Source organism: Salvelinus fontinalis, chromosome 4 (genome assembly GCF_029448725.1).
Source record: "Salvelinus fontinalis isolate EN_2023a chromosome 4, ASM2944872v1, whole genome shotgun sequence".
In the NCBI taxonomy this organism is placed as follows: domain Eukaryota; kingdom Metazoa; phylum Chordata; class Actinopteri; order Salmoniformes; family Salmonidae; genus Salvelinus; species Salvelinus fontinalis.
Window position 1 is genome coordinate 73,465,029 of NC_074668.1, and position 16,975 is coordinate 73,482,003.

The 16,975-nt window shown below is 39.0% G+C and overlaps 1 protein-coding gene across 1 annotated transcript in view; it reads right to left on the reverse strand.

Moving 5' to 3' along the window:
• Positions 1 to 202: 202 nt before the first annotated feature.
• Positions 203 to 16,975, reverse strand: part of LOC129854357 (synaptotagmin-9-like) — a 47,322-nt gene continuing 30,549 nt past the window's right edge. The window contains exons 4-7 of the mRNA XM_055921306.1: positions 8,106 to 8,226; positions 7,724 to 7,895; positions 6,140 to 6,269; positions 203 to 2,732 (exon numbers count right to left, since the gene is read on the reverse strand). Coding sequence (XP_055777281.1) covers positions 2,664 to 2,732; positions 6,140 to 6,269; positions 7,724 to 7,895; positions 8,106 to 8,226 — 492 coding nt within the window. The 3' untranslated portion in view covers positions 203 to 2,663. The remainder of the gene's footprint in view (positions 2,733 to 6,139; positions 6,270 to 7,723; positions 7,896 to 8,105; positions 8,227 to 16,975) is intronic.

A 16,975-nucleotide genomic window follows, 5' to 3' on the forward strand; every position in this document is an offset into this window, starting at 1 on the left:
TGAGGAGAACGACAGCCCTTACATTACTTTAGTAAAAGTGAAAGTCACACAGAAAATACTACTTCAGTAAAATTCTAAAAGTATTTGGTTTTAAATATACTTAAGTACCAAAAGTAAATGTAATTGCTAGAATATACCTAAGTATCAAAAGTAAAAGTATAAATCATTTAAAATTCCTTATATTAAGCAAACCAGACGGCACCATTTTCTAGTTTTTTATTTTATTTACGGATAGCCAGGGCACACTCCAACACTCAGACATAATTAACAAACGAAGCATGTACTGTATGTTTAGTGAGTCTGCCAGATCAGAGGCAGTAGGGATGACCAGTGATGTTCTCTAGATAAGTGAGTGAACTGGATCATTTTCTTGTCCTGCTGAGCACTGTATTTTGGGTGTAATGAGTATTTTGGGTGTCAGGGAAAATGTATGGAGTAAAAATAACATTATTTTCTTTAGGAATGTAGTCAAGGAAAAGTTGTCAAAAATATTTAAGTAGTAATTTCAAATATTTTTACTCAAATACTTTACACCACTGCTGATGACATGCTCAGCTAAAAACGAAATAAATGGCTCCAGTTCCTAGTGTTCTATCTTGTCATATTCAAAACGTACACAATGTTGGCTTGTTATAGATGTGTATGGAGCTATGAAGTCATGCTGGTAAATGTGGTTAACCTTCACAGTAGCCATAAGAGTGATTTCCAGAAATGGTAAAAGTCCAGAGTACAACAGACGTTACGTAATTCCCATGACTAAAGTCAATACAATGGCAGCCATCATTCAGGTAGAGTTCAACATGTAAAGTCATTAATCACTAAAAGCATAAGATAATTAAACATGGATATTCAACAGACAGTCACGGTAGACCTCTTCTGATCTACAGTATATCTGATAAACTGGCTCAATACACAAGGTACAATTGATTAGATTAGAACACCGCATTTCTAGTGCTGCGGGTAATAGGCACAGATCTAGGATCAGTTTACCCTCCTAATCCCTAACTTTACCATTAGGAGGAACATGCTAAATTGACCTGAGAACAGCATATGGAGTAGGTACAACTCCATCAGACTCTGATTTCTGACTTTGTGAGGGGCAGGCATGTCTAATTGAAAACACCGTCTCTGACAGTGACAAATCACAGCTCATCATCACTGGAGGCAGCTAATCCATGGAGAGCGACGGTGGAACAATTTAAACCCAGAACATGCAGCCTACACAATAAGGAGCTAATGGTTCGATAGCCAATCAGCTTGCTCTAAAACTGACGAGCCTGTATGACACTGAAGGAAACAGTGGAGTCAATATTCTATCAGAGCCTCAAATGTACAAGTACATGTATCCCCAAGAGGTATGCATAGCCACACAGTATTATTGGCTGAACCCAGCTGATAAAGTGAAGCAGTAGTTAGCAACTAGGCATGTATCCAGATTATTCTAAACCATAATCATAAGTCATCTGTGAATGTTCTGAGCAGATGTTCATTTGACATTGGTTTCTATGTGGATTCATTAGTAACCTTCTCACAAATACAGCCGTTTCTTCCTGTCATGGTTATCCACTCGGCTGCAATCTCATTTATTGGATTTGTAATATGCAAAAATAAACAACGGATCATTGACAAGGTACAAAACAAATGACTAGACCCCATCTACATCTCTCAGAATACACTTAGACTCACACACACACACACATACACATTTCGCTGTTTATTTTTTTTTATGTCATATGACTATCTCTTGATAGCCCTTCTCTCTGGTCTTGGTCGTCTCTCCCCCTCTCTCTACAGTATTTCACAGTCACTCAGTTTGTGCCTTTTCCTATTTTATTTTGACATTTAGCGTACTGTAATAACTTAATAGAATCACCGTCCCACAATTACACACAATAATTGTATTCATTTACATGATCAGATTAGGCATGTTGGTTTTCATTACCATATGGTTTTACACTTGCCTTTTATCGCCTCACGATAATCTGTGGTTGTCATAGCAACAGGTGAGGAATATTAACATTGACCATCCAGCTGTGTTTTATTAATAAATATTTATTGATAACATTTGAAAGGACATTTTTACGTACAGGTACTAAGTCTAAGAAATGAACTGCCACTGCACATGTCATGTGATCATCCGACAGAACATTCTATTCCAAGAACAGAAACCGAAAGAAACTGAGGAGAAGATATTCCACCAAAAACCATGACCTCATGCACCGTTTCCAAATGAAATATGTATGTCAGTTCAACTGGTTGTTTTTAAGTACACTGTGCAATACAGACACACCCCATAAAAAACAGGTATAACAAGACTAATGTAAAAAACGGTTACTTCAAACTCAGGCTTAGATCAAACTGTTAAAACCTCCTGGTTGTTTTTGTCATCGATTTTCTTTTTGGAACTGAATAAAAAGAAAACAACCATATTATGTGGTCACTCAACATGCAACTGAATCAATCCAACTCCCCATGCAAACGTCCTGTCCCAGAGACGCAGAGCAGACAATAATTGGTCTCTGATAACCATAAGATTGACCGCACACGGTCGTGACGTATAACAGTATGTCGACCACTCAGCAGGACGGTACTCCTACGGTTGGGCTGGGCTGCCTGGCTCTTCTCCTTGTGGTCGTATTCCGGGAGGGACCAGACGGTTAAGCTTATGGAGACGGAGGAGTCTTCAGGGAATTACAGGACCCTGCCTGGCTCCCGCCTGTGGTGCCTTGGTACTGTGGGAGAGAGAGAGAAGAGAGATGAGATAAACCTCCAATAAAGATAGCTGTGTACATGTAGATTAGTAGTCCTAGAAAGATTCTGTAAAGGGGATGAAGATAACAGATCATTTCGGGTCAGTGTATTGACCAAATCTGCTACTTTGATAAACCGATTAAATTGTGAGTTCTGTTTGTAGGTGAAGTTCACTGCACTGTAGTTAAAGCTTAATAGCAGCAATTGTGACCTAAATACACTAAAAAGAGCTCACTAATTCAAGACTCTCTCACTAATGGTAGGTGATAAGCAACAAGCTGTGCCAAACTAAAATCTGTTTTGGAAATAATCTTTATTGCCTCTGAATCCTCCTTAGAGGACTGCCAAACAGAACTACTCTCTAAAACACCCGTAGTGAAAACAGAGATTCTCTCAAACTCCCAGCACTTCAACATGAAAGCACTTGATTGATTATTTCGCTTGCAGAAATCTAGCCGCTCAGAATCGGTTAGTTAAGCAAGCAGAAAAACGTCTTCCTCTCTTTTCATCTCATCGAGGTCAGATCTATTTTCCAGTGAAAGGGTCAGTTCTTCTTGACAGTAATTGTTTTGTTTGCTGGCTAAAAAGCAAAAAGACAGAAGCCATTACGGAAAGAGAGTGAGTGAGAGAGTGATGGGTTACAGAGCAAACAAACACAAACAAACATAGTTGCGTTTGAAGTCCTTTTGCGTCCCGGGCGTGTTTTGAATATGTGATTTTTGGGGGAGGGCCTTGTGAAGGCAGAACAACATTGATTCAAATGGCTGGTGAGGCAGACTGCTAAATAATATATGTGCTTTCCTGGGGGCTCAAATTAGGATTTCAAAGCATAGTCACATAATGTAACTAACTAAGTAAGTAACCCTGAAGCAAACAGAATAGTCTGCTTAATTGTTCCTTTTCTCAAATCCTGCTCTGTCTCTCTACCTCTTTTCTTGCTCTCGCACTGTCTCTTTCACTTAATCTACAGTGTCTCTCCCTATCTGTCTGTCTCACTCTCTCTTTCTCTCCCTCACTCCCTCTCTAAACATTGGTGGTTCACTCAGCAGTGTTCTAAAGGAAGATAGTCTCCTTTGATGCCAACACAATAAAGCCATTACGCAAGGCTGAGTGCACAGGTTACACACTCCCTCCTTCAACTCCTCAACACTCCTCTTCACTCAATCTATCCTCCATAATAATAATAAAAATAGATGTATTATTATATCTTTCCAATTAATGTCAGCTTTGTATGTATATCGTTGTTCAGCTACCTTGTACATAGCAACATCTTATACAACACAATGTAGACATGAAATGTAGAAAGGCCTTGATTCTTCTTCAGAAGAAACGGTATTCTTGCTGCCATGCTTGGTAAGTAACTACCATACACATGAAAGTCTGATTTAATTATATTTTTCATGAGTAAATTTGGCTCAACAACAACAAAAAATCAAGGTAGTTCTACTCGCTGAAAGCCTTGGCATTCTCAGCTGTGGTTGTTTTTGACAATGGAGGATTTTTTGCGCTGGGAGGTAGAGAGGTTGAGAGCCTCTTAGGGTATTGATTATTGAGAAGAATGAGGCCTTAGAAAAGAGGAGGATAATTTTGATGAATGAGTTTCTGTGGCAGGTAACGACACTCTACCATCTGAAGTCTGAAACCACCAGACATAGGTCAAACTAGTCAACTTCAAGATGTCGGGTATTTGAGTCATTTTGACAATATGCAATACAAACCTATTTCAGCTGAGACAAACCTTGAAAATGTTGCACTTGGAAACAAAGACACATACAGTGGGGAGAACAAGTATTTGATACACTGCCGATTTTGCAGGTTTTCCTACTTACAAAGCATGTAGAGGTCTGTAATTTTTTATCATAGGTACACTTCAACTGTGAGAGACGGAATCTAAAACAAAAATCCAGAAAATCACATTGTATGAGTTTTAAGTAATTAATTTGCATTTTAATGCATGACATAAGTATCTGATACATCAGAAAACCAGAACTTAATATTTGGTACAGAAGCCTTTGTTTGCAATTACAGAGATTACATACATTTCCTGTAGTTCTTGACCAGGTTTGCAAACACCGCAGCAGGGATTTTGGCCCACTCCTCCATGCAGACCTTCTCCAGATCCTTCAGGTTTCGGGGCTGTCGCTGGGAAATACGGACTTTCAGCTCCCTCTAAAGATTTTCTATTGGGTTCAGGTCTGGAGACTGAATAGGCCACTCCAGGACCTTGAGATGCTTCTTACGGAGACACTCCTTAGTTGCCCTGGCTGTGTGTTTTGGGTCGTTGTCATGCTGGAAGACTCAGCCACGACCCATCTTCAAGATCTCGCGATACATGGTCCCATCCATCCTCCCCTCAATACGGTGCAGTCGTCCTGTCCCCTTTGCAGAAAAGCATCCCCAAAGAATGATGTTTCCACCTCCATGCTTCACGGTTGGGATGGTGTTCTTGGGGTTGTACTCATCCTTCTTCTTCCTCCAAACATGGCGAGTGGAGTTTAGACCAAAAAGCTCTATTTTTGTCTCATCAGACCACATGACCTTCTCCCATTCCTCCTCTGGATCATCCAGATGGTCATTGGCAAACTTCAGACGGGCCTAGTCATGCGCTGGCTTGAGCAGGGGGACCTTGCATGCGCTGCAGGATTTTAATCCATGACGGCGTAGTGTGTTACTAATGGTTTTCTTTGAGACTGTGGTCTCAGCTCTCTTCAGGTCATTGACCAAGTCTTGCCGTGTAGTTCTGGACTGATCCCTCACCTTCCTCATGATCATTGATGCCCCACGAGGTGAGATCTTGCATGGAGCCCCAGACCGAGGGTGATTGACCGTCATCTTCAACTTCTTCCATTTTCTAATAATTGTGCCAACAGTTGTTGCCTTCTCACCAAGCTGCTTGCCTATTGTCCTGTAGCCCATCTGAGCCCTGTGCAGGTCTACAATTTTATCCCTGATGTCCTTTCACAGCTCTCTGGTATTGGCCATTGTGGAGAGGTTGGAGTCTGTTTGATTGAGTGTGTGGACAGGTGTCTTTTATACAGGTAACGAGTTCAAACAGGTGCAGTTAATACAGGTAATGAGTGGAGAACAGGAGGGCTTCTTAAAGAAAAACTAACAGGTCTGTGAGAGCCGGAATTCTTACTGGTTGGTAGGTGATCAAATACTTATGTCATGCAATAAAATGCAAATTAATTACTTAAAAATCATACAATGTGATTTTCTGGATTTTTGTTTTAGATTCCGTCTCTCACAGTTGAAGTGTACCTATGATAAAAATTACAGACATGCTTTGTAAGTAGGAAAACCTGCAAAATCGGCAGTGTATCAAATACTTGTTCACCCCACTGTATGTGGGCACACACACACACACACAAACGAACACCGGCTTTACCTCTATGAGCGGGTGCCAGTGGGCGATGGGTTTTCGTGGGTACGACAGCATTTCGCTCCAGTGGTCTCGGCCCAGGTGCTCTGCATCGTTGCCCACTTTACACACCCCGATGACCTCATTATGGCCTACACTGGATAGGGAAACACAAAGAGGCCTTCATTTCTTATGCCTTTGGACAGGAGATGAAGGAGTACTGTCTCTACCTAAACTTAACGTTTATTTGGGTAGTAAGATAAACCTACAATTTTATTCCTACCTTTAGATAGAACATTAAAGTAACATTACAGTAACCCTGTGTGGATCTAAAAGTGAATCACATGACTCATTGAAAATGTGTGAATTCAGTGAAAAATAGGGCATCAACCAAAATGTATGATGGGATGTGAAATGTCAGGAAAGACCATTCATATTGCGTCTGTATGAATGGTGTGACAGAGCTAAATGATGTGACAGAATGAGAGTATCTTTTCAATAACGGTGTGACAGAACAGTCATTATTTTTTAACATTTTTTTTATTTCACCTTTATTTAACCAGGTAGGCCAGTTGAGAACAAATTCTCATTTACAACTGCGACCTGATCAAGATAAAGTAGAGTTACACATAAACAAACGTACAGTAAAAAACACAATAGAAAAATCTATGTACAGTGTGTGCAAATGTAGAAGATTAGGGAGGTAAGGCAATAAATAGGCCATAGAGGTGAAAAAAATACAATTTAGCATTAACACTGGAGTGGTAGATGTGCAGATGATGATGTGCAAGAGAACTGGGGTGCAAAAGAACAAAAAGATAAATAACAATATGGTGATGAGGTAGTTGGCTGTGCTTTATACAGATTGGCTGTGTACAGGTACAATGATTGGTAAGCTGCTCTGACAGCTGATGCTTAAAGTTAGAGAGTGAGATATAAGTCTCCAGCTTCAGTGATTTTTGCAATTCGTTACAGTCATTGGCAGCAGAGAACTGGAAGGAAAGGCGGCCAAAGCAGGTGTTGTCTTTGGGGATGACCAGTGAAATATACCTGCTGTAGCGCGTGCTATGGGTGGGTGTTACAAAGCTAGGTGATCGTGTGAATATGTCTACCTTCACAGTAATGATGATACATTTGCCATGGTGCAAAAACATAGCGGTACTAAAATGAGAATTGATAAGAGCAAGAATAGAAAGAAGATAAAGACGAGGAGATGTTGGACTGCTACCCACAGATAGGAGGCCCTGGAGTAACGTAACCTTCTCTATTTCACTCGCATCGGCATTGAAAGATTTTTAACCCTCTATAGGCCTTGCATCAATTCTGAATAAGTATTGTCTTGACTGGAGGTATCTACTCTCTCAAGGGACTATAAGAAGCCTGATAGACTGACAAGTAGCACAAAGGTATATACTGCACAAGAACCACAAATTAAAAACTACTGAGTCACTGAGTTAAAAGCTACTGAGTTAAAAGCTACTGAGTCACACTTGTTAAAAGCTACTGAGTTAAAAGCTACTGAGTCACTGAGTTAAAAGCTACTGAGTTAAAAGCTACTGAGTCACTGAGTTAACAACTACAGGATCTCTGAGTTAAAGCTCATTTACTCACCGGTCATAGTCCATGACGGCGATCATAAGGCCGATCTGGTCAATGTTCTCTGGGGGGACATCAAAGACTATGGCTTCATTGTAGACAGGGTTCAGAGTGTTCCTTTTAGTGGAGGTCTTCCTCTTCTTTAATCTCCGACCGTCACACATTAGAGAGACCTTCACATACGGGTCTAGAGAGAGAGAGAGAGAGAGAGAGAGGAAGAGACTGAGACTGAGACCGACTGAGACAGAGCCATAGAGACTGAGAAAGAGTCTGCTGTGCTATTTTTGTTGTATACAGCATATGTTGATGTTAGGTAGTATTGAATAGAAATACACAGTGAGATATTATGTGTTTTTGTGGTAGTGTTGTTATGGTGTGAGGTAGTGTTGACTTCTACCTGATGCCCCAGTGATGTCCATGGCCTTAAGGTTCCTGGCCTTGATCATGGTGATGGTCAGTCTGCCGGCGGTGGGCAGGTAGCACAGAGAGAACATCAGATCTCCCAGATCCACATTATCCTGCATTGTGGAAACACAATACAACACCACAATATCAACCATATTATCCTGCAGGGTGGAAACACAATACAACACCACAATATCAACCACATTATCCTGCAGGGTGGAAACACAATACAACACCACAATATCAACCACATTATCCTGCAGGGTGGAAACACAACACAACACCACAATATCAACCACATTATCCTGCAGGGTGGAAACACAACACAACACCACAATATCAACCACATTATCCTGCAGGGTGGAAACACAATACAACACCACAATATCAACCACATTATCCTGCAGGGTGGAAACACAATACAACACCACAATATCAACCACATTATCCTGCAGGGTGGAAACACAATACAACACCACAATATCAACCACATTATCCTGCAGGGTGGAAACATAATACAACAACATCAACCACTGTATCCTGCAGGGTGGAAACACAACAATATCAACCGCTGTATCCTGCAGGGTGGAAACATAATACAACAATATCAACCACTGTATCCTGCAGGGTGGAAACACAACAATATCAACCACTGTATGCTACAGGGTGGAAACATAATACAACAATATCAACCACTGTATCCTGCAGGGTGGAAACACAACAATATCAACCACTGTATCCTACAGGGTGGAAACATAATACAACAATATCAACCACTGTATCCTGCAGGGTGGAAACACAACACCACTATATCAACCACTGTGTCCAGGGTGGAAACACAACACTATCAACCGCTGTATCCTACAGGGTGGAAACACAGCACAACACTATCAACCGCTGTATCCTGCAGGGATTCAAACATAATACAACAATATCAACCACTGTATCCTGCAGGGTGGAAACACAACACCACTACATCAACCACTGTGTCCAGGGTGGAAACACAACACTATCAACCGCTGTATCCTACAGGGTGGAAACACAGCACAACACTATCAACCGCTGTATCCTGCAGGGTGGAAACATAATACAACAATATCAACCACTGTATCCTGCAGGGTGGAAACACAACACCACTACATCAACCACTGAATAAATAATCTCAAAATAATCAACATACGGTCAAGGATCGGTCAAGGACAAGATACTTATCGTTCTTCCCCTCAATATCATTAGAATAAGGATGGAAAAGAATGCCATCACAACAAGCTCTGACCATATCAAGCTCAAACCATTGCCTTGGGATTTTACAAGGACTTGAGCCAACATGTTGACCAAAAACCCCATCATGACAACTCGCTAGTTGGTTTCGGTGAAGGGTAGGAAGAGCTTTTTCTTATGAGATTAACAATGGCAAATTCCCTCACTCTCTTTATAACTAATACGTTGTTGATTTATAGGAGAACTCATCACTGACATGTCCTCATGAGTATCATCACTAACTCATAAAGGTAGAATAAAAAATAGAAAAACTCACTCACAGGTATCGGTGTAGTAGCAAAGATGTCCGGATAGATTTATCTGAAACCCTTCCCAGTCATTGGCCTGGAAAACTCCCTCTCATATTCCAATAATAAACATTGATGCTACCCGAGAGAGATGACTTCTGTTCGGCTGTAAAAAGTAACAGCTCAATTATCACCCTGTTCTGAAAATAACTCTGTAGAGTTGGTGAGATCTCCTCTGACACACTGAGAATTCCACTGGAACATTTTAATGGGAGAGCAATCTATGCAAGATTTTAATTGATTAACCCAATGAAAGGTTTCCTAAAAACGTTACCAAACTTACACAAAATATATCCCTGCTAATAGCCATAATGGTGCTGTACAACGTGTTTCAAAGAGTATTCAGTAAGCAACCATTTGTTAGCCTTCATTAAACAACTTTGTTCCAATATTTCTGTCATTCAGTGATATTGATTCCCATAGTAATTCGTTATGGATCCATAACTAAATAAACATCAGCATTTTGAAATAGTATTTTTATCATTATTTTATTAACTAAAGCATAAAGATGTTGATGAAGAAATACTGTACTGCTGTTTTGAGTTAGAAATGTAACACTTCAGAGTACTTAAGCATCGAATACATTGCAGATAGGGGGGATGTTCACACCTACAGTAGCCGGGCTATAAAGAGTCTATTGTCCTGCTAATCGGGCTACAAGTGTTTGAAAGCCTGTTTTCAAAATGCCCCCAGCTGTCCATCACTACTGTAAATAAAAACACAGCATATTGTTTACATCTTGTTTACGTTCTTTATTGTAACCACAATGTCACAAATAATTTGTATATATCTTTCCAATTACTTTTAAAGTTTGGGATTAATTTGATTAATATTATGGTGTTTCTATTCCAAGGAAAACGAAAAACCCTCTTGCACTCTTTCAATAGATACAGCTGGAGAACTGCAAGGCAGTCCCAATGTGCGCCACTCCTGGAGCCATGACCAATATATACTGTATTGTCCTGCTAATAACAGGGTTAATAATATATATATATAGGATTTTATATAATTCTAAATGAATAATAATAATAATAAACGCTTTGTTTAAAAAATAACAATATTTTGGAGATTATTTCATTTTCAAATAACGTAACATGAGCGAGAAAAAGGCCATTCTTGAACATGTGGTTGGACATTATTTCTAATTTGTAAATAAAGCCAGTTTGTTATTTTGAATTATTTATTTCTGTTTTTAGAGGGAGAAAAACCAAAAACCTACAGTCATCTCATGCGTTTCCCAGTCAAGGCCACCTCAGGTATTGAACCAGCATCTGTAGCAACACAGCTTGCACTGCTATTGTAACGATCTTCTTTGTCTGATGAACAGGAAGGATCGAACCAAAACGCAGCGTGGTAAATGTTCATGCTTTATTGAAAAAAACGGAACACTAAATACAAAATAACAAAGTGAATGAACGAAAACGAAACAGTCCTGTAAGGTGCTACAACACAAAACAGAAAACAACTACCCACAAACACAGGTGGGAAAAGGCTACCTAAGTATGGTTCTCAATCAGAGACAACGATAGACAGCTGCCTCTGATTGAGAACCACACCCGGCCAAACACATAGAAATAGAAAATCATAGAACATAGAACATAGACTGCCCACCCAAATCACACCCTGACCAAACCAAAATAGAGACATAAAACGCTCTCTACGGTCAGGGCGTGACAGCTATGCAGTGTCTTAGACCATTGCACACTCAGGTGCTGAACAACATGACTGGTCGGGAGGGGCATACAGTACTACAGTAAGAGCAAAATAATCCTAACAAAATAAAATAATCAAAACCTTTTTTTTTTTTTTTTCTTTTTTGGGGGGGTGGATCAGCTTAATATTGCGGAAAGAATGTTGCTTCCAATGTAATTGTCTGCATCATTTCCAATCCCCCATATTTTTTGGGGTAAATATATATATCCATTCACGTATGCATACATATACACATATATACATACACATACCTACATAGACATACATACTTTTTAAAGAGTATACCTTTATTATTATTCCCCGCAAACCCTACCACCGATCCCCCAATTGGAGTAAACTGATAAACATTTCTGTTTTTACCTTCAATTTATACATCTTATACACATTTTACAGACACAGTTTACTTTATAATAGTTCTCTCTTGTTTGTTCTTAGTCCTTCCTCTATTTCTGTTGTCCATCCAGTTTGATTTCCACTTGTAACTGTGCTATTTCACAATAGCTCCGCACCTATACACATTTCACAGATCCCGTATGCCCTACATTGTTTATCTTGTTATTAGTCCCACCCTTCAGCTCCACTCAACCTTTCCCATCTATCTTCCAACATCATCCATTTCGGATTTTTATTTGCCATATATTTTTCAACTGTGCTGTGATGCTTCACAAAAGATTTGAATCTTCCTATTCTCATAGCTTCCACGGATTGTAAATTAAAAATAAACATTTTTGCTAAAATAATTATTATATTATTGATTGATTGACTATGGCTTTTCAAATCCCCCAGTATTGCTATCTGTAGTGTTAGTTCTACGCAAATGTTGCAATTCTTCAACCATTCCTGGACCTGTGACCAAAAACGAGCTACATGCGGACAATACCAAAATAAATGGTCTAATGACTCTGCCTCCTCACAGCAGAATCTACAGAGCTGGGAAGATTGTATCCCCCATATATATAACATTCTATTAGTTGCAAGAATTTTGTACAATAATTTAAATTGAAAAATTCGAAGTTTTGAATCCGGCGTTGTTTTGCGTATCAATTCATAAACCATGTGCCATGGAATGGGTACATCGAAAATCTCTTCCCAACTATTTTGCAATTTATATGGCACAGCTGTACGTTTTTTGGTCCTTAAATGAAATTGGTATATGTTTTTATTTATCACACTTTTCTTTAACCATTTATGTTCTTTAATATAAGGCCGACATACAAGTTCCTTACTTTTATCCCCTTCCACCTGCCTCTTCCATTTTTGTGGTAATGCCGCAATTAATTGGTTGTAATTTTGGGTAGAGCAGACATTTCCATATGTCTGTGTTAGCTGCATGTGTGACATTACTCCACCAGTCCTATTTATGATATCATTCACAAAAATTATACCTTTTTTAAACATTTTTTCGATAAATACAGTTTTTTTATCAATTACTATATTTGAATTTAACCACAAGATTTGTTGTACTATTTGTTCCGTCCTTTCAGGTGGATTAAACTGAAATTGCAACCAACTTTCTAAGGCTTGTATAAAAAATAAAATATATTTTGGAAATTATTTCCTTTTCAAGCAACCGAAAGTGAGCAGGTGTAATCTGAATAAAGGGAAAAAGGCCCTTCTTGAACATAGGATGAGACATTCGTACCAATCTACTAGAGAACCAGTTTGGATTTAAGTATAACTTTTGTATGACTGATGCCTTTAGTGAGAGGTCTAATGCTTTAATATTTAATAATTTCTGCCCTCCGAATTCATATTCGTTATATAAATAGGCCCTTTTAATTTTATCTGGCTTGCCGTTCCAAATAAAATTGAATATTTTTTGTTCATATAATTTAAAAAGCAGGTCACTAGGTGTAGGCAAAACCATAAGCAAATAGGTAAACTGTGATATGATTAAAGAGTTAATCAGGGTGATTTTCCCACAAATAGACAGGTATTTTCCTTTCCATGGTAGCAAGATCTTATCTATTTTTGCTAACTTTCTATAAAAATTTATTGGAGTGAGATCATTTCTTTCTTTTGGGATTTGTATACTGAGTATGTCCACATCACCGTCAGACCATTTAATTGGTAAACTACATGGCAATGTAAAATGTGTATTTTTTAGTGATCCAATACGTAATATGGTACATTTATCATAATTTGGTTTTAATCCAGAGAGGATAGCAAATGTATCTAGATCCTCTAAGAGGCCGTGGAGAGTTTCTAGTTGTGGTTTTAAAAGAAAACATGAATCATCAGCGTACAATGACACCTTAGTTTTTAGGCCCTGGATTTCTAATCCCTTAATATTAATGTTTGATCTAATTTTAACAGCTAACATTTCGATGGCAATAATAAATAGATATGCCGATAGTGGACAACCTTGTTTTACTCCTCTAGATAGTTTAAAACTTTCTGAGATGTAGCCATTATTTACTATTTTACACCTAGGGTTACTATACATAATTTTTACCCATTTTATAAGAGATTCCCCAAAATTGAAATATTCTAGGCATTTATATATAAACTCCAGTCGTACTTTATCAAAAGCCATTTCAAAATCAGCTATGAAAACCAGGCCTGGTGTCCCCGATATTTCATAGTGTTCCATTGTTTCCAGTACTTGCCTTATATTATCTCCAATGTATCGTCCATGTAAAAAACCTGTCTGATTAGGATGAATAATATCTGACAAAACTTTTTTTATTCTATGCGCCAAGCATTTTGCTAGGATTTTTGCATCACAACACTGAAGTGTAAGAGGTCTCCAATTTTTTAAATGGACTGGATCTTTATATATACCACTTGGGTCCTGTTTCAGTAATAATGATATCACACCTTCTTGTTGCGTGTCTGATAATCTATCATTTATATAGGAGTGGTTAAAACAAGCTAATAATGGTCCTTTGAGTATATCAAAAAAATGTTTGTATACTTCCACTGGTATGCCATCCAGTCCTGGAGTTTTCCCATCCTTAAAGGCCCCAATTGCATCAAGTAGTTCCTCCTCTGTAATTAGGCCTTCACATGAGTCTTTCTGTACAGATGTTAATTTTACATTATTATTAGGGAAAAAATCCATACAATTAGTTTCAGTTAGTGGAGATGGAGGAGCCTGAAACGAAAATATATTCTTAAAGTACTTTACTTCCTCTTTCAAAATATCATTTGGTGAATCATGCGTGACTCCATCATTTGTAACAAGTTTTAATACGTTTTTTTTGGTAGCATTTCTATATTGACGATTGAAAAAGAATTTGGTGCATTTTTCCCCATATTCCATCCAGTTCGCTTTATTTTTGTAATATATTACACTGGATCTTTCTTGAATAAGTTCCTCCATTTCTTTTTGTTTTCCCTCTAACTTATTCTGTGCCTCTATGGTACCGTTTTTATTGTTATCTAACTGTACTGTTAGTCCTTCAATTTCCTTTGTTAATATGGACTCTTTTGATCGAAATTGCTTTTGTTTTATAGATGAGTACTGAATTGCATGGCCTCTAAAGGCACACTTAAAAGTGTCCCATACAATATGGGGATCTGCTGTACCTATGTTATGTCTAAAAAAGTCAGTTATAAATTCTTCTGTCCTAGTTCTAAACAATTTATCATCTAGTAGGCTTTGATTAAATTTCCAATATCCTCGCCTACGAGGAAATTCTGTAAGAGTAATATATATGCCAATTATGTGATGGTCCGACCGCATTCTGTCCCCTATCAAACACTTTTTAACTTTTGGTGCCAGAGAGAATGATATAAGAAAGTAGTCAAGGCGACTAGCTTGATTAAGCCTCCGCCATGTATATCTCACTAGGTCAGGGTATTTAAGTCTCCATATATCCACTAATTCCAATACATCCATGACATTCCTGATTTCCTTAAGTGCCTGAGGGTGATAGTTTGTAGTGTGATTTCCTTTCCGGTCCATAGAGGTATTTAAGACCGTATTAAAATCTCCCACTATAATAATAGAGTCTAGTGTTGCTTGTAGAGTTGATACATTCTTATATATATTGTCAAAGAAGCTTGGATCATCATTATTCGGACCGTATAGGTTAATAAGCCATATATGTTTATTGTCCAATAACATATTTAAAATAATCTATCTACCTCGAGGATCTGTTTGGACAAGTTGCACATTTGGATCAAAGTTATTATTAATTAAAACCATCACCCCTTTTGAATTTCTTTGCCCATGGGAGAAATATATTTTGCCCCCCCAGTTCTTTTTCCACAAAACTTCATCTAAAACTGTCGAATGGGTTTCCTGTAAACAGTAGATATTATAATCCTTCTCTTTTAGCCAGGTAAATACTGATCGTCTTTTCTTATTATCTGCTAAGCCATTACAATTGTAACTGGCTATACTTATTTCACCACTTACCATAATGAGACACACCTTTCAATTATTTTTATCAAAATATATGTTTGTAAACGTCCTATTAAAAAGTAACATAATGATTGAGTGTCTATATAGTTGTACCATGACATTTGCATCTCCACTAAGCAAACCTCCAATTGGTCCCCACTATTCCACCCGCCAAAAGCCCCCATCTTGAGTTGGGTTGTCATCCCAATGCCCGGCAGACCACCCCCGACCCCCCGCATCGCACAGCCCCGGACCGACTGGGATCCATCCTTCGAAAAGTGCACACAGCACCATCCACCGAACCGAAGCAGATCCATTGCCAAATGCATTTCCATCGCCCTCACCTCGATTTTTATTACATATTGCTGTGAATCATCCTCTATAGTCCCTAACATCTTTTACTTCTTCCTTCGCCACAGTTGTGGGATACACACATACACCCACACACATTCAGCCCTTACCCCCACACAACCATAAGCTCACCCTCTCAACAATTGCACCATCCCAGAGCCCAACTCAAGATGGGTCATGATTTACAAATGTACTTGCAGTTGCAGCTGCATGAGAAGGCCTGCAAGACCGCGCAAAAAATGAGCATAAATGTAGAGATTTATTTACCATTGTCACATCCTAGATGATGGAGGTCAAATGTACACCTTCTTCCTGAAACACCCACAACACGGTCATCCATTTTGACCATGTTCCCAAGCATCTCCATGCAGTCCGATTGGTTTCGTGCCACCAGGGCCACAATAATATACCCCCTCTCTGAATGTCCGAGTGTGACCCCCTCCCCATGGGTTACTGCAGCTAGTGTTGCCAGCACTGCCACTGCCTGGGTGGGGGCACCCCACCGGAATCCCCACCGGCTAGGTACAAGGTCGTCAAGGTTCTCATTAGCAGCTTTGAGAATTTCCTTGTTTATTATGCTCTCCCTTTAGGGGGCTTTGGCTTTGCAGGACCAACCCTGCCAAGCAGGCTCAGAATCTTGAGGGGGCAGTGCTGCTCATGGTCCCTGTCCTCATTTTGGCTGCATACAGACCGTTTACAGCATGCACATAAAACAGTTAGGGACTTCTCCTTAGTATCTGGGCCATTCATGTGGGTGTCTAGGGTATAGGGCCATGGACCGTACCATTAAAATAGGATAATAAATAATTAGATATCATTTATTTTAAAAATGTAGTTCCCCATGATAGGACAATAAATAAATAAGACGTATAATTCATT